The sequence below is a fragment of the Protopterus annectens genome, chromosome 11.part0 (assembly GCF_019279795.1).
Source record: "Protopterus annectens isolate FY-2018-M chromosome 11.part0, PAN1.0, whole genome shotgun sequence".
Lineage (NCBI taxonomy): Eukaryota > Metazoa > Chordata > Ceratodontiformes > Protopteridae > Protopterus > Protopterus annectens.
Genome location: NC_056745.1, coordinates 359,850,044 through 359,868,359, shown reverse-complemented (window position 1 = coordinate 359,868,359; position 18,316 = coordinate 359,850,044). Strand labels below are relative to the sequence as shown.

Below are 18,316 nucleotides of genomic sequence, written 5' to 3'. Positions count from 1 at the left end.
TGAGCTGTCTAGTGCCAAGACTTCAAAATGCAGTGATGGATCTGAAAATCTCAGAGACGACTCTACCACTGGAGCCCTGACACAGATGCTCTGGCTCCAGTTCTTTGCTGGAGCTGAAAGTATCGGAATCAAGAGCGTGAAGGAAGATGCTAAAGCAGAAGTCTACAGTGCTACCGACTCAGACACTGGTACCGTGGAGAAGGCTGGATCTGATGAACACCACTTCTGAGAATCAGGACAGACTACGAAGTAGAGAAGAGTGAACAACTGGGGAGGGATCGATCCCAGATCCTTTCTCTGGGACAGAGCCGGAAGGATTCCCATCTGAATCTGAATCCTCAAAAACCTCATCATTTGGTTGACTTTGAACTCCATGAGACTTTTAGTAGATCAGCCAAATCTACAACAAGAAGGTACTGAAGCAGGCTTTGATAGAACTTTCTGTAAAACTTGAGAGTGAAGCCTGGGACTGATCGGTGCCAGAGTAAAGGATGACTTTGGAGATGGGGGGGGGGGGGGTCTGGAGCAGGGAAACAATCTGATCATACTGTCTAGGTACTTTTGGTGCAGGATCCTTAAATAGCTGTGGGATCAGGAGAACTTTTCTTAGCTTTCTCCTGGCAATCCTCAGACGTCTTGTCCTTTGCTTCTTTTTTGGTTTTATCTCTTTCTCTCTCTCTTTTTGGATATCTTCCTATCATTGTCTCTCTCTTCTTGTCTGAGGATGGGGAAAAAGTGGACCCCTTCTGGTGAGGAAGAAGACCTTTCAAAATTACGTTTTCTTTACACCCTTGAAGGGCTCTAGTGCCAAAAGGAGCACAGATAGAGCAAGAAGCTTATAAGTGAGAGAGCCAGAAGCAGTACACATACAGACTGTGGGTCTTGGGGAGAATTTCATGCCCGCAGGAAAAGCACTTTCACAAAAATGCAGGATGCAAAGACATTGGATCTAAATATCTAAACTAACTATAAATGTACTGTCCTAGAAAAAAATATATAATCTACAGCTAGAGATAGTATGAATATGCAAGTGTGCATAAACACACACACACACACACACACACACACACACACACACACACACACACACACACACACACACAAAAAAAAGCTTTACTAAGCACCAGCAGAGAACACCCTAACTTATAGCATTACAATACTTTTTAACTCAACTACAAAGTGTTTTTTTAAAGAGGAGGAAGAAATGACATTCACTAATGAATGGATGGTCCATGCATCTGGTTTACACAGGCAGCAAGCAAACTCTGAGGGAATTCAGACAACTGAGGGGAACTGTGGGTAGGGGAGGAGCCAGCATTCTCAGATCCAAAGCTTTGATATATGGTGTAGAGGTCAAATCTGACAAGCCACATGTTAAATCAGACGGAAAAAACAGCGTCGAATCAGAAGGTTATCAGATCACTAGATTGAGGATGACACAACACAGCATTACTGATAGTACTGTTCAAGTCAAAACCAAAGCTTCACCGAAAAATCATCAGTAATAGTTCCATACCTTGCTAGGGTAGCACAGTGGCGCAGAGGATAGTGTTGTTGCTTCACAGCAAGAGGGTCCCTGGTTCAATTCTCGGCTGGGGTGCCTTCTCTGTGGAGTCTGCATGTACACCCTGTATTCGCATGGGTTTCCTCCAGGTGCTCCGGTTTCTTCCCACATTCCAAAGACATGCAGCACATGGACTGGACAAACTAAATTGGTCACAAGAGTGTGTGCACACACGTAAATGTGTGGTATGAAAAACTGCTGCTACAGGGCTAGCCGTCTGGCAGTGTAAACCTTGGCTCTAGATGATTGTCACCATTTAAAATGACATCCTGACCCCATGTGCAAAATTGGGAAAAGGGGTTGTGGATGGATCGATGAATTCCATACTTTGCCATCAGTAGCCATGAAATAAAAGAATGCATATATTAACCAAAATCCCTCACAACACCATTTCACTACATGTAACACAAATAAAAAGCAGCCCTTAAATCTGAAGTCCTTCATAGGTTCATAGGTAGGTACTAGGCTATTAGCCCTAGGGCCTATATAAGCCTAGCCAAAAAGGTACCCTGGCTTTCGCCACCCAAGAAAATTATTTTCTTGTGCCCCTGTTGAGCAGAGCCACAGAAGTGATCCCTGGGGTGAATTTCCTATTTCTCATCCAATCATCAAGATTTTTCTTGAAGAGTGCTAATGAGGAGCTCTGTTTGACATAGATAGGTAGTTTGTTCCAGAGTATGGGAAGTCTCTGGGACAGGAATCTATCCCTCCAGCATGTTCTGTTTATTGTGGTGACAAGGTTTAGGTCCCTAGAGCGTGTAGCTCGGATGGATTGGGATTTCTTTAAGTGGAGCATGTCCAACAGCTCTGGGTTTGACATAGTTTTGTATGTTAGGCAGAGATCGCCTCTGAGTAGGCAATACACGATGGAGTAAAGCTGGAGTTTTTTGAGACTGTCTGCGTAAGGCATCTGGAGGCCAGTAATCCTCTTTGTGAGGTATTTCTGTGGCCTTTCCAGTTGTTGTAGATGTCTTGTGAGGTACATACCAAAAGGGGCTTTGTACTCTATTAATAGGTCTGAGTGATGAGCAGAGGGGAACAATGACCTCTTTTTTTCTGGATGAGAAATTTTTTGTGATGAGGTGAGCCATGTAGAAGGATTTCCTGACCACTGTAGCGATGTGATTACTAAAGGAGAGACTACTGTCCACCTGTGTCCCAAGGTCTCATCACACTTTCGGCATTAAGTAGACTACCACTTATGTGGTAGTTCATGGGTACAGAGTTTTTACCAAAGGGGATGACAATACATTTTTTGGCATTGAGCTTCAGGCCATGGCTTTGACACCAGGCATCTGTCTCAGTGAGGCCCTTTTGTAGCAAGTCCACATCGTTAGGAGTTTCAATTATGGCTCCTAGTTTGCAGTCATCTGCAAATTTTGTTAGTCAAAGACCTTCTGTGTTAGCTTGTACTTCAGAGAAGTAGATACCAAATAGGAGAGGACCCAGGACTGAACCCTGTGGTACTCCACTTGTCACTGGTCTGAAGTCAGATTTGGAGTCTGCTATTTTCACAGTGTGGGTTCTGTCCGCGAGCCAGTTGGCAACCTATCTTGTAACATACGGATTTATACCTAGTTTAGTGAGCTTATCTATAATTCCAGAGTGGGGGATGGTGTTGAAAGCCTTGGCGAGATCTAGATAAGCTGTGTGAACCACCTTACCCTCATCTATGGCTTTGGTGACTGCTTCAAAGAAGTCAATCAGGTTTAGGAGACATGATCTGCCTTTTCCAAACCCGAACTGGGTAGGGTCCAGAGTTTGGAGATTACCAATGTCTTTGTTTAGGAATTCCATGATGATACGTTCCATGGCCTTGCAGATCAGGCTCGTCAGGTTAATGGGGCGGTAGTTACCTGGGTCCATCGTGGCTCTTCTTTTGTGGAGTGGGATAACTGTCGTGGTGCGCCATTCAGTGGGCACAAAGCCTGAGGTGAGGCTATGATTAAACATGGTACTTAGGTAGGGTGCCAGTTCATTTTGTAGTTCGTGTAGAACGCAGTCTGGGATACTGTCATTTCCCATGCATGCTGTGTTTTTGGCTTTGGAGAGGGTTTTTTTTTACCTGTGCAGCCATGCTTACAGGAACTTTGCATTCTTCCAGTATAGAGATTGGCCCTCTAGGGGATGAGAGGGGGGTAAAGTTAGCACTGAATCTATCTGCCAGGATGTTGGCAATATCAGTTGGTTCTGTATATTTAGTGCCATTGTGCTGTAACTCAGAGCAGATCTGAGTGTTGCCATTGAGATTCTTGACATAGCTATAGAATGATTTGTGGTGGTCTTTAGAGTCAGTGGCAATTTTGTTTTTGTAACTAGCTTTGGAGGATTTTATGAGGGATCTCAGCTTCTTACGGAGGTTGACCAGGGAAGTTCCTCCAGTCATGGGATTTTACTCTTTTTTGCAACAGTTTCTTTCTTCTGTTGTAGAGTTTGTTTATGGCAGAGGACCACCAGATTGTCTTCCTTTTTTTTGGAGGATAGCATCTTGGTTCTATTAGGGGATAACATGATTCATGCACTCGTGTAAGTGCTTATAAAGTGCATTTGTGTAGGATTTAGCAGTCGTAGCTCTATTGTCCATCTGCATGGGTGTCATGAAGTTTGCCACTTCTGTCTTAAGAAGTGTGAAGTTGGCTTTGGAGAAGTTTTTTACGGTGGCTTCCCTAATTGAGGGTGGGGGCAGGATGTGGATGTCTAGGGTGATTAGCTTGTTATTGGATCTGACAGAGGAATTGACCTCTGGTGTGGAACATCGGTTACCCATGTTGGTAATGACCAGATCTAGGATATTGCTGCCCCTGGTGGGGGTGTGAATAAGTTGATCCAAGGCGTTGGAATTTATGAATTCCACAAAATGTTGAGCAAAAGAGTTGGTACACGAGTAGTTTTCCCAGTTAATGGTGGGGTATTTGAAATCGCCCATTATTAGGGTGTTGGGTTTTACCCCAATACTTTCCAGTGTATCAAGAAATTAAAAATGGGAATCCTGGGGCATGGTGGGGGGGGGGGGGGGGTCTGTAGCAAGCTACAATTTGGATTGCGGCCTTGCCCAGAGTTAGTTGCACTTGGATAATCTCGAATGCATTATGCTGTGCAACTAGCCTGGAGGTGTGGATATCCTTAATGAATATGGACACGCCTCTACCTTTAGTGCTTCGTTCCGGGTTAGGTGGCTGAAAGGTGTGGTATGAATTATAGCCTGGTAACGCAGGGGTGCTCTCTGGAGCTCTAAACCAGGTCTCTGTTACTGCACAAATGTAGATGTTCTCCATTTTAAGGAATGCCTCGCGTGAGTGCATTTTGAGGTTTAGACTTCTAGCATTGAGTAGCATTACCCTCAGATTTTGCTTGCTTGTACCGGTTACGGTGGTGAATTTGTCATTTGAACCTTGCCTAAAAAAGGCACTATAGGGGTGGCAAGAGCCTTAGCCAGTATCCGGAATCCCAAGGGCGACAGGTGCAGGCCATCTCTGGCAAAGCATCGTGGTCTGTCGATCATGCCGTCGCAGGCAGACAAATACTGGATCCCCTTAGAATGACACCAGCAGCTTAGCCAATTTTGCCCTTATACTATGGTATCATTCTGGGTGATGGCAGGATGCTACTCAGGGCTAGGGTCATACCTGCCTGAGCTCCTCCATGTCTCTTTCCATGTAGTCCAGGGAGGTACGCCTCAGGTCATTCACACCAACATGGACAATGACAGTGTCATATTTGTACTTGTTGTGGAGTGACCTGAGTGTGTGCGTTATGTGGTGGATCCTGGCACCTGCCAAGCAGCTGAATGTAACTTTCTCCTTGTTTAGCCTGGTGAGTGGAACATCAGTGTGCCTGACTATAGAGTCACCTATGACTAGAGTGTTGGGTACGTTGTTATGCCTTATGGGCTGTGGTTGAGTGGCACACTGAGTTTGTGGGCTATGTGTCATTTGGTTTGTGTTGGGGGGGGTGGAGTTTGCTTGCGTTTCTGCTTTGGAGGTCCCTGATGCTTGGGCAGGTTTTTATTGAGAGCCTCCTAGAATGTAGGTGTGTGTTTTGGTGGTGTGGGTTTTGAGGAACTATGTGATGAGCGTGGTGTGGTGCAAGAGTTTACCTTCTCATCTTGACTGTCTAGTCCAGTCTCAGGTGAAGAGAGCTTTGCTTCCAGTTTGGCTATATAAGTGAATCTCTCACAGGTTGTAGTGTTGGGTGGTAGAAGGAGAGGGTTGTCTGTGTACATGAGGCAATTGCTGCATTGCCCCAAGATGCCCAGATCAGGTAGACAGGAGAAATCACCGGGAGCTGACCCTTAAACATGCCTGGATAGGTGCTTATTTATTAAGTACTAAAAACTGCTTTCCTCTAGACAAGTGAGGAAAGTTGAGTGCTGTAGTAATTTGCAGCCTATTTAGTGCTTACAACGAGTTCTGAACAAGTGCTGTGTTCAAAGAAACAGATTTGAGTGCTGAAACTAGAAAACTGGCTAGTTCTAAGAAACAAAATTAAGCTAGAGGGCTTCCCTCCAACAAAGAAAGCTTGGGGGCTCAGAAGCCTACAAACAGTCTAGACCACTTACAGGAAAGGCAGGAAACCAGTTAATTTTTTTTTTCTTTCCCAGATGCTCTCTTTGTACACAGTAGGTGAGCAAATGAGATGGGCCCAGAAGGAGTATCTAAAAACAAATTTACAAGAGGGGCGGGCAGTTTCAAAGCCATCAAGATTAATACCAAAACAAAACCAGGGAGGGTAGGTGGGGAAAAAAACTGAGTCAAAACTACCAGTTCAGTTAATATTCAATGCAACACAAATAAATCAATTAAAATGCTGTATTACTTGAAAAAGTGCAGATAAAAGGTACTTAAAATCTCTTATACGTCCAGTTGAATACAGCTAGATCTTAGCCGGCCAAAGCTCAGGTTTTAGCAGAAAATATTCCAAAATGTACCACTTCAATAGGCAGTAACAGAATATCAAAGAATGAGACTACCTCCGACTGTAATTACTGTCTATGCAGGAATTCTAACTAATAAAACCTAGCAAGCACTAACTGAAAAACTTCCAGTTCAGTTAATATTCAATGCAACACAAATAAATCAATTAAAATGCTGTATGTGAAAAAGTGCAGATAAAAGGTACTTAAATTCTCTTATGCGTCCAGTTGAAGACAGCTAGATCTTAGGTGGCCAAAGCTCAGGTTTTAAGTAATTTAAGTCAAATGACCTACCTTCACAGAATAAGCCAATGAAATAGTGACTGCAAGGGGAAGACCCTCCGGAACAGCTACCACAAGTACTGTCACGCCAATGATGAAGAATTTCACAAAGTACTGGATATAAACTGGTGTGCACTCAGTAAGCCAAGGTTGTTTTTGGATCCAAAAGGTATTAATCACAAAATACAGCACAAGAATAATCACAGTGAGGGCAGATGCTATTAACCCTGTAACAAAGCAAAAGATATTCAGCAAGAAATACAAAAAAAAATGATAAATAACTGGTTGCATACATGACAAGTTTTGGGTAAAGCTGACTAGAAAGATCTTAAATGTAATTCAAGTTCCAATCAGCTCCCTCCTTTCCTCACTTCACCCTCACAAAAAAAAACAAAAAAAACAAAAAAACAAAAAAAACAAAAAAAAAAATATATATATATATATATATATATATATATATATGTGTGTGTGTGTGTGTGTGTGTGTGTGTGTGAGTGAATGCAGAAAATGTGAAGCCTACGATAACACAGTTTTGGTGAACATTTCATTGCGCGCGCACAAAAAAAAGTCAATGGATCTGAAATGCATTAAACTGAGAACCATATGCTAGAATTAAATGAAAATTATGCACTTACCATAAAGCTAGATCTTTCATTCATGTCCATCAAATATGCAACATCGGTCCTCGAGCCATTTGTCAGATCCATCCTGGCAACATTAGTGCTTCAGCCTCCATCCCCTTAAGAATTTTCCCTCCCATGCATCAGTCCCTGAGAGTTCCTCAAAGCTCTACTGATGCCTGAAGTACAACTGTCTAAGATCTTCCGAGAACAGTAGATGTCTTACTTTATATTGTTGCAAATCTTAACGTCTGGAATATCCTGCCATGGATATTCCAAACATCCAGCCAGTATACCAAAGCTTTTACAACTTATAGAGCAATCCAGGAGGAAAGCAACAACGTGCACATCCAGTAGTGAAAGAAAAAAAGAAAGAAAAAGCAAGCGGATGGAGGGAGGGACAATACAGCAACAGTGTAAAGTAGGACATCTACTGTTATGGTAAGATCTTAAACAACTGTACTACGACCTTCCTTATCACTGTTGCACTATTCTTAAGAGCTGGAAGAGTACAAAAGCTACTGGAGTGGGTGGTAGGAAGAGGCCATAGAGGAGCTTTCCAAAATCCCATGAAAGATGGCTCTGGCAAAACCCACTCTGCCCCTAGAAATGACATCCAACTTGTAATCTTTATTAAAGATGTGGACAGAAGACCAAGTAGCAGCTTCCAAAATGCAGCTAGTATCCAGACACTTAAAACCACTAGAAGAGGCTATTGCCTTGGTAAAATGAGTTCAAATACAAAACAAAAGCAGATTGCCATGAAAGAAACAGCAAAAAAAAAATGGCCTTACAAATTCAGGAGAAGATGGTTGTCTTAGAAACCGTAAAACCTAATGTCCTGGAATGAAAAGAAAAAGTTGCTCAGATTTCCTGATATAATTGCTCCTGTCCAGGTAATAACTGAACTGTCTGTGTAGCTCCAAGGTGTGAAGAATCCTCTCACCAGCATTCTTTTGAGATGGGGGGGATTTAAGGACAAATCATTAACAATGCTGGGCATAAAGGAAGGACTGGAATGGAGAGAGACCCAGTCCCTATGAAATACCAAAAAAGGAGGAACTGCCATAAATGCCTGAAGCTCCAAGACACTCTTTGCAGAGGTAAGAACCACCAAAAGTAACGTTTTCCAAGTACAGTGTAGCAGAGAAAAGGAAAATGCAGGTTCAGAGACTGAGTTAATTTCCTAACATCATCATTTAGGTCCCAAGGAGGAGGAGTATGCTTTCTTGTGGTCCAAACAAAGGATGCCTTTCAAAAACTGCTGGATTTTCAAAACTATAAGCAAGGGGTGGATTATAAATGCAGACAAGCAGAACTGGCTGACAAACAAGCTTCAATAGAGGAATATGTCAGACCAGAATTGAGCAAGTCACACAGATAATAAAGGACCGTAGGAATATCCACAGAAGAAGGGTCCAGGTCATGCTTGAGACAACAAACAGAAAATCTCTTCAATTTATCCAAATAGGAATTTCTAGTAGTGGGGTTTCTGGCCTCCTGTTAAACCCAAAGCACGTCCTCAGAAATTTGATATCTAAAAGAAATCAAAACCTTATCACCCAAACAGGCAACTGAAGAGTGGACAAGTGAGGGGTGAATGAGATATCCCTAGTCCTGCGTTCCCTCTTGTGAGGAAACTTGTAGTGACTGTCCCTGGTCAGATGAAAAAGAAGGGGAATCAGTGCTGTCTGTCCAAAAGCGAGTCACCAGCTAGACTTTGGCTCTATCCCACATGATCTTGTGCAGGACGTTAGGTAACAGAAGAAGAGGGGAATAGGCATAAAGAAACATTCCTTTCCAGGAAAAAAACATGGCGTCCACTTTCTAAGCCAGAGGACTTGGCACTCTGGAACACAACATGGGAACTTTTCTGTTCAAAGGGGAGGCAAAAAAAATCTACTGGAGGAATACCCCAATGATGTACAATGTCCAGGAACACCTCCCTATGAAGCACCCATTCGTGGGCATATACTCAAAGTGTCTACCACAAGACTGCTTTCTGAGGAAATGTAAACCACTTGAGGAAACAACTGATGGTAGACTGCAAAATCCCATACCTGAACAGCCAATCTGCAAAGGAGGTAAGACTTTTTATCCCCTTGCTTGTTGACGTACCACATAAGTGTGGTATTATTATTTAAGATCCACAGAGGACCTGGAACTCAAATGGAGTAATCTCCTTAATGTTGACATGGTCTGTTACCTGTTGAGGGAACCAGAGACCCAGGGACTTTGAGGCTGCTGGATGAGGCTCCTCAATCTTGGCTGGAAGAATCTGTGTGCAGCTCCTGAGTGTGGAGAGGAACCTGAAAAGACAGGCCTAGATTTAGGAAAATCTGATGAATGCACTACTGGAGCTCATGCTTGAGACAAGGCAAGATGGGGACACAAAAATCCAGAGAATGGCATTGCTGAAGCCAGACAGTCTTGAGATACCACTGACATTTCTTCATATAGAGATTAGCAAAGGAAACCATGGGAATAGTTGATGCCATATACCCAAGAGCTCACAGAAATTCCCTGGCAGGAAGGACTGAGACTGAAAATCTAGAGAGAGAGATGACCTTTGAAGGCAGGAGGCAAGCCATTGCTGCCTGTGTCAAAATCCTGCATCCCAGAAAGACTTGGTCCTGATAGGGAGTCAGGACAGACTTTTTGAGATTTAGGATGAACACTACACTGAAGAAGATCCATAGTGAAGTGGAGATCTTGAAGCAGAAGCTGCTGAAGAGAGGCCTGAATCAATAGGTTGTCCATATAAGAGAATATCTGAATCCCGTTAAGTATGCAGAAGACTACCACTGGGGCCAGACATTTGGTAAAGACCCTCAGGACTGTAAAAAGACTAAAAGACAAAACAGAGAACCAATAAAGAAAACAGGGAAACTTTAAAACATCCTGCAAAGACTGTGAACAGGAATGTAGAAGTAAGCATCCTCTAAATCTATGGATACCAGAAAAGCTTGAGGGAATAACAGAGGAAAAAGCATCTGGAGAGACAATATCCTGAAGGAATGGACCTTTTTGAAAGGTGTTGAAAAAAGAAAACTCCAGAATAGGCCTTCAAGTCCACTCCTTCCTGGGAACTACAAACATCTTGGAAAAGAAGCCTGTGCCCTGCAGAGAAGGGGGGGACAGGTTGGATGACTGTACCAAAAAAGTCCTGAATAACAAAAGGCCAACAAGGAAGCTGGCAAGCAGGATGTTGAGGAAGGCCTGAGGAGGGAGGAAGAGTTTTCCAAGCCATAAAGTAACTTTTTAAATAATGGAGAGAACCCAAGGGTCAGTAGTTATCTGTTGCCAAACCTGAAAAGAAAGTCAACCTGAGGGAGAGAGGACTCTGGCCAAGAGGTAGAGGAGGTGAATGTCAAATAGAAGCAGATTTGTCAGGGAAGGCAGGCTCTTGACTATTAGAACCCTAAGAAGACCATCTATAGAGTGTCTGTGGACAAAAGCAGGCTTGGAAGGATAACTTCTCTGAAACCAAGGTACAGGAGATCAAAAGATTTGTTTCAGATCCTACATAATTTCACCCTTATCTTGTAGGGTCCTAAAAAGGTCAGCATCTGCACTGCCAAAAAGATTCTGATTGTCTAAAGGAGAATACAGCAATTTAGCCTAGATGCCTTCAGAAATAGCCTGTAAACGCAACCAAGACTACTTCCACATCAAAAATCATGATGCAGCTGCCTTAGAAGCAGCAACAGCAGCACCATAATTGCATTTAATAAATTGATGAGCCATACCAAAAGCTGTGCTCAAAAGGGAAAAAGGAGAACACTTTGCCTTATAATCACGCAAAGCAGTCAGAATGCCCACAGCTAAGACAAAAGAACTAGAACAGACCTGGCCATATGGGTTTCATACGTAATGGCTCAGAAAGCTAAGGTAGCAGAATGTACACTTAAACTTGTCCATGGTATGACTGCCCATATTTGAAGGTAGTAGCTTTTGGTTTATCAGCCATAGAAATTGCAGCAGTGTCACAGGAAGAGCTTTTAAACAAAAACTGAGCATCAGGAAATGTATAGAGCCTGTCAGTTGTTTTAGGGCAGAAGGTTGGGAATCGAGGGCTTGACAAGTAGAATGGAAAGTATCCAAAAGGGAATCCAAAACTGGATGGACTAAAGTAGGCCTAGGGCATCTGTAATAGTTCATAATACCTTTTCTGAATGTCAGCCATGTGTGAAAAATCCCACTAAAACGTCCCATCACATGAACCACAATATTCCCAAATGATAATTCTTGCATAGAGGAATAAAGAGAGTGAACAGTCCTCTTCAGACCCCAGGGCAACAGCAGAGTGGATCTGAGAGAAGCAGGACAAAGGCTCTTCTAGAGTTTAAATCTACCTCACCTTCAGAAGAATCAGATTCCACTGGATGTTTTGAAGAGTAGAGGACAAGGGAACAGAAGTAGGAAGAGATATTCCTTGAGGGGGCTTCATAGCTATACAGGCATTCAACAACCCCAGAGTAAAGTCCTGCCATTCTTAATGAGATCCTTAGGCACAGGGGCCACATGTCTGGTCTTCTGTTTTTTTCTTTAATAAAACATTAGCTTTAAATCAGTCTAGGACAGTCAGACCCCTGCCTAGATTCAATAAGGGTCCCAGGTACCTCTTCTACAACTATCTGGGGAATCCTCCAAGGCCCATCTAAGATAACCAGTCATGGTTCTCTCTCAACATTTGTAGCAGACCGAGGCACAACCTCAGCAGATATGTGGGTAGGCAGCTCCATGTCGGCCTCTAACTGGGTCAGGACAGAGGGAGCTGACAGTGACCAAGTGGTCTTTGGTTCTTCATCAAACCCAATGGAAATGTCCAAGTTTGGATAGCAAGAGATTCAGTACGCACCTTCTTGACTTTTTTCCTTCAACGGCAGCTGAATACCTGGGTGGGCAGATTTGGAGGTCATGTTACCCAGAGTGAAAAGAGTTTTAAATGCTGGTTTTCAAGATAAATGGAAGGAGAAAACTGCAAAAGTCCTAAGGACAAATGCCTGGAAGAGCTCACACTGGGTATGGTCATGTGTAGCACCCAAACAAAAAAGGCATTACTTTGTGTATATTTTTTATGGGAAATCTACTTCCCACAGTCACATTTTTCCCTTCCTGGATGACATGTAAAAGGGAAACAAAAGATGAAAAAAAGAGGAAGGAAAAAGTCCCAATGGGGCACTTATCTTTAGCAGGTTCAGTAGCTGAACCAACTTGACAAACATCTTCCAGACTAAACTCAAAGTAGTGTTCGGACTGGTGGTAAAGTAGATTTGAGGATTACGCACTCATATGTCACATATGTACCTTACACGTTAGACACAGAATACACATCTGATGTACGAAATCATAAGGTGCAAAAACTTTGGTATGCTGGCCGGACGTTAGGCTATCCTCGGCAGGATATCCCAGATGTTAAGAATACTGCAACAGTGATAGAGACAATTTGGTATCACTATGCTGAGGATCAAGAGAATGTCTAAATAAAACACTCCATGTCTTACAAGAGCAGAGAGGGGGAGTAGGAGGGCTGTTGTATCGATCGAACATGAATCAAAGGATCTAGCATTATACGTACATATTTTTAAATCGTATTCATTCAAGCCATTTGATCTAAAATTGTGGGTCAGAATCCCCAACTGCAATACATCCTGGGTGTCCTCATGATGAGACATTTTAGGACAGTAGCACAGAAGTTTGCTCTAGTCTTTGAGAAGCGGTGCCTGATGAAAGAACATGTGGTGGACCAGCTAGCATCAACACAAATGCCACTTCTGGAGGAAGTCCTAAAGAAGGGCATGGAGGTAGCTATTGCTTTCATAGTGTGCACTTTCGGCTTACAGTGTAAGGTCTTGTTTTGTTTAGCATAAAGGAGATGCGGTCAGAAAACCAGCTCAGGAAACAGAAACTTTCAATAACTTTTCCAAAGCTTCTTGAGAAAGAAGCACACGAAAATCAGTGCAAACTTCCTAAAAGATTTGGCTCTGTGAAGGTAGAAAGAGTAATTCTCTATGATCATCTAAAGTATGTATGATGTATTTACCTTTGTTAGCATAGCTGGCATAAAAACACTGGCAAATGCAAGGCTTGAGAAATGATGGATTCTGAAGCAACCTAAGAAAAGAAGGATTATATTTGAGTGATACCTATATCTTTGTGAAAAAGTATATGGGGGGGTGATAAGGCCTGTAGTTCAGAAATTCTTCTGTCCGATGTGATGGCTACTCAGAAAATTGTTTTCCAAGAAAGAAACTTCAGCTCTGCTGAGGATGTCAGTGCAAACAGAGTTTTAGTTAAAGCCTCTAAAACTATATGTAGGTTCCATGCAGGTAGCAGATCTTTGTTCAAAGGTGTAAGCAGATCCCTTTAAGGAAGAAGCCTCTAAAATTATATGTAGGTTCCATGCAGGTAGCAGATCTTTGTTCAAAGGTGTAAGCAGAATGATCCCTTTAAGGAAGGACTTGCACAGAAAATGTGCAGTAACTAAAGCCTGAATGGAAAATGTAGACCAAGAAGCACAGTATATCTGGAACAGAAAAGGTCAATATTTTGGTTATTAGCCCAGGACTCAAATTCTTTCCATTTACTGTGGTATACTTTTGGTGTGGGATCTTTTTGAGAAGCTGGCAGGATTCTATCCATATCTTTGGTTAGAGATTCATCCTTGACCTTCAATGCAACTGGAGAAACTAAGAGGTTAACTTCAGGTGGTGGACGTCTGGGTGAGGCTTCTTAGAGGGGTGTCAGATTAGACTCTGAATGACCAGCCAAGGGGGCTCTTGACGATGAGGTTTTAGAAGAAGGAACCAAAGTTTTCTGGGCCAGAAGGGGGCTAAGAGAATAACTGTCACCTTGCACATCACTGATTTCTGTAGAAATGAAGGCGAGATGAACAAGTCACATGGAACATTACAGTGAGTAAATAACTTCTTTATGTGAAGTTGTTCTATCTCGCCGTTCATTCTTACAGCTGGGTAGAGTGCCAAACACCATCTTTCTCAGGTGGCTCACGGGAGTATGTTTTTCAGGACAGTAGATCCAAAGGAGGCCTTGTCAACTCTGTACTGAGGGATAAAGGTATGAGGTCTTGACCAAGTGGCTGCTGCACAAATCTTGTCTATAGGAAGCCTAGCATATAAAGCAGATGATGTGGACACTGCTCTGGTAGAATGAGCCTTAATTTTTTGTTGTAAGGGCATATTAGCAGCTGAATAAACAAATGTGATACAATCAGATTACCATTTAGACAAGAGTTGTTTTTGCCACTGGCATATCTTTTCTGGAATCTGAAAAGGAAACGAAGAGCTGTTCTGATTTTCTGAACTCTTTTGTTCGATCCAAGTAAAATCTGAGTTGTCTATGAACATCAAACTTGTGCAGCATATACTCTAAGTTGTTGGTATGTTTGGGAAAGAACACTGGCAAATCTATAATCTGGTTCAGATTAGTTTCAGTACAAACTCTGGGCAAGAATGAAGGATTTGTTCGTAGGGAGACTCTGTCAGCATGGAAAATCAAATAAGGAGGCTTTATGGACAAGACCGGAAGCTCTGACATTCTATGGGCAGAAGTGATGGCTACTAAAAAGAAAGTCTTCCAGGATAAAAATTTCAAATCGCAGGAGGAAGCTGGTTCGAAAGGTGGGAGAATAATGCGTGAAAGCATAACATTTAGATTCCAATGGGTATAAGGGGATTTCACAGGTGGTCTGAGATGAAAAGTCCCTTTGAGAAAGGCTTTGGATAGCTTGTGTGACATTATATTCAATCCTTCAAAGCCAAAGTGAAAATTAAGAGACAGCAGCAAGTTGAATCCGAACTGTTGCTGCTGCAGCCCCTTTATTGAAAAGCATAGTCAAGAACTCTAATATGGAGGCAATAGAGGCTTGGTAGGGATCAATGTTATTTTGAGAGGTCCATACAGAAAATCTTTTCCATTTGCTAAGATATAGCGTCCTAGTAGAGGATTTGTGAGAAGATATCAGAATTTGCTGCGTTTCATGAGAGAGGTAATGGAAAATACAGTTTTGTACCTACCATAAATGTAGATGTCCGATAGGAATGCATCTGCAGTCCTTACAAATGGGTTGTCCTGTCGTCAGGCAGCCCTTCGGTCGGCCGGATTCCAAAGTCTGGGTCTGGCCTCGGCTGGTGTCGCTCTTCACCCGACGTCATAGCTGCAGTCATTCGGGTATAAAGGCATCAGCCGACGCTATTTTCCTCAGTGTTTCTTGCCCCAGATGCCAGGTGCCCTCTTGGAAGGCTAAATTTGGATAAATGCCAATGATTCCAAATAGTAGAGAGCAAACACAAAAAATAAGCATGTATGTACATATATACAAACAAATACACCATAATAGATCCCCCCAGCTAGCTATAAGATGGGCAAATACCCTAGGAGTACCACAGAGGGGAAGGCGGGTGGGTAATCCTGACTGCAGATGCATTCCTATCGGACATCTACATTTATGGTAGGTACAAAACTGTACTATGTCCTTCAAGGATGCATCTGCAGTCCTTACAAATGGGTAGAATACCATAGCCAAACTGGGGGAGGAGGAAAAAAGAAGTTATGGTGTAGATAAGATCCCTTGCAAAACAGCAGTGGCAAAACCTGCTCGGGATCTAGAGTATAAAGGTAGATTATAATGCTTGGCAAATGTATGCACGGAGCTCCAAGTAGCAGCCTCTAAAATGTCCTTGGTAGCCACTCCTCGTAAGAAGGCTGTGGTAGTGGCTGTAGCCCTTGTAGAGTGAGGCCTGATGTTTTCTGGAATTTTCTTTCCATGGTAGGAGTAACAAAATCTAATGCAATTTCCTATCCACTTGGAGATTGTCTGTCTTGAAATTGCTTTTCCTTCCTTTCCTGATGCATAAGCTACCAGTAGCTGGTTAGTTTTTCTATTGACCTTGGTCCTGTCCAGGTAGTAGCGTAATTGTCTATGTACATCCAAGGTATGCAACAGTCTTTCTCCCCTGTTCTGTGGATTGGGGAAGAATGTAGGTAGGTGGATAGCCTGATTTAAAGACACCCTGGAGACCACCTTAGGCATAAAAGTTGGATTTGTTCTCATGGACACTATCTTGATGGAAGATCAGGAAGGGTTGTACTGCCATTAATGCCTGTAGTTCAGATACCCTTCTTGCTGAAGTGATTGCCAGCAGGAAAGCAGTCTTCCATGATAAATATTGTAATTCTGCTGTTGCTGCTGGTTCGAAAGGAGGAAGTGTCAACTTTTCTAGCACAAAGTTCAAGTCCCATGCTGGCAATGGTAGCTTCCTAGGAGGTTTTACATTTTTAATTCCTCTAAGAAACTGCCTGAGCAGAGGATGTGAGAAGACAGGAGGATCCAGGCCGTATTCTGCTGAAATAGCTGATGCATGAATCTTGATGGAAGAATAGGACAGGCCTGTGTGGAAGAGCTCTGCCAAGTATTCCAGGATGTTGGCTATGTTTACCAGTGACACATCTTCTCCTTTTGCAGTACTCCAAATGAGATATCTTTTCCATTTTGCTGAATAATTTTTTCTTGTTGAGGGTCTGCGAGCCTCAAGGATAATGTCTTTAACCCTTTGGGATAAATTTGGGTTAATTGATCTTATGCTATGTACCAGGCAGTCAGCTGCAGAGTTTTCAGGTTTGGGTGTAGGATGTTGTAGTTGTTCTGTGTTAGCAGCAAGGGAACCAGGGGTAGTGGCCATATTTGTTCCCGAGACATGCTCCTCAGTAATGGGTACCAATGTTGCCTTGGCCAGTCTGGAGCTATCAGAATGATCCTTGGACGGTCCTCTTTGATCTTCAATAGCACCTTGTGCATCAAAGGAAGTGGTGGGAATGCATATGCTGTCAGATTTTTCCAACTGAAAGATAGGGAGTCCACCTTCCAAGCTAGTGGGTGGTACGTCCTTGTGCAGAATTTCTTTAGCTGGTGATTGCGTGGGGATGCAAATAAGTCTATATCTGGGTGTCCCCATTTTCTTGTAATGGTTTTGAAGATGTCCGGATGCAGCATCCATTCGTGGGCATCCGTGGTAGTCCTGCTTAATATGTCTGCTAGAATGTTTTCTTTTCCTGGTACATAAATTGCTTGTAACTGAATGTTGTAGCTCAGGGCCACATTCCAGAGGTCCAGTGCCATCCGGCATAGAGGGTACGAATGTGTGCCCCCCTGTTTGTTGATGTACCACATAACTGTGGTGTTGTCCGTCCTTACCATCAATTGACCTTGTCTGAGAAATGGTCTGAATGTTTGAATTGCCAGTTTCACTGCCAGCATTTCCTTTAGATTTATGTGTAGGTGCAGCTGGTCTTGAATCCATAAGCCTTGTATGCACTTGTCCAGCATGTGGGCCCCCCAACCGAGGTCTGAGGCGTCCGTCGTGATGGTTTGGCTTGGTTGAGTGCTGTGGAAGGGCAATCCTGTGTTTGATTGACAGGCCTGAGCCCACCATAGGAATTCTTGCTTCAGGCATGGAATTATTGGAATTTGGGTTTCTAGGCTGTGCTTGTGCTGAGACCATAAATTCCTTAGGTACCACTGTAGCTTTCTCATATGCAGTCTGGCATGAGGAACCAATATTATGCAGGATGCCATGAAGCCCAAGGCTTGTAGTACTTTTCTTGCTGTTAGATGATTCTGCTTTGTTAATGCCATGAAGTAGAGAGGTAGTTGCTCCTGTTTTTCTACTGTTAGGAATGCCATTTGTTTTGTTGTGTCCAGCTCTGCACCCAAAAAGGTTATTCTTTGGGATGGTATCAGTCTTGACTTTTTTATATTGACTGTAAATCCCAGGGCTTGTAGCAGGTAAATGACCCTTTGTAAATCTTCTGCTAGCTTGATTTTGTTGTCCGCTTGTATCAGGCAGTCGTCCAGGTAGGGGTAGATTTGAATTCCCTGAAGCCTGCAATGAGCAATTACTGAAGCCAGGCATTTCG

The 18,316-nt window shown here is 42.9% G+C and overlaps 1 protein-coding gene across 1 annotated transcript in view; it reads right to left on the bottom strand.

Moving 5' to 3' along the window:
* Window positions 1–18,316, bottom strand: part of ATP2B1 (ATPase plasma membrane Ca2+ transporting 1) — a gene marked incomplete in the record, with an annotated part of 2,275,481 nt that overhangs the window by 1,499,727 nt on the left and 757,438 nt on the right. Inside the window, 1 exon segment of the mRNA XM_044087859.1 lies at window positions 6,771–6,985. Coding sequence (XP_043943794.1) covers window positions 6,771–6,985 — 215 coding nt within the window.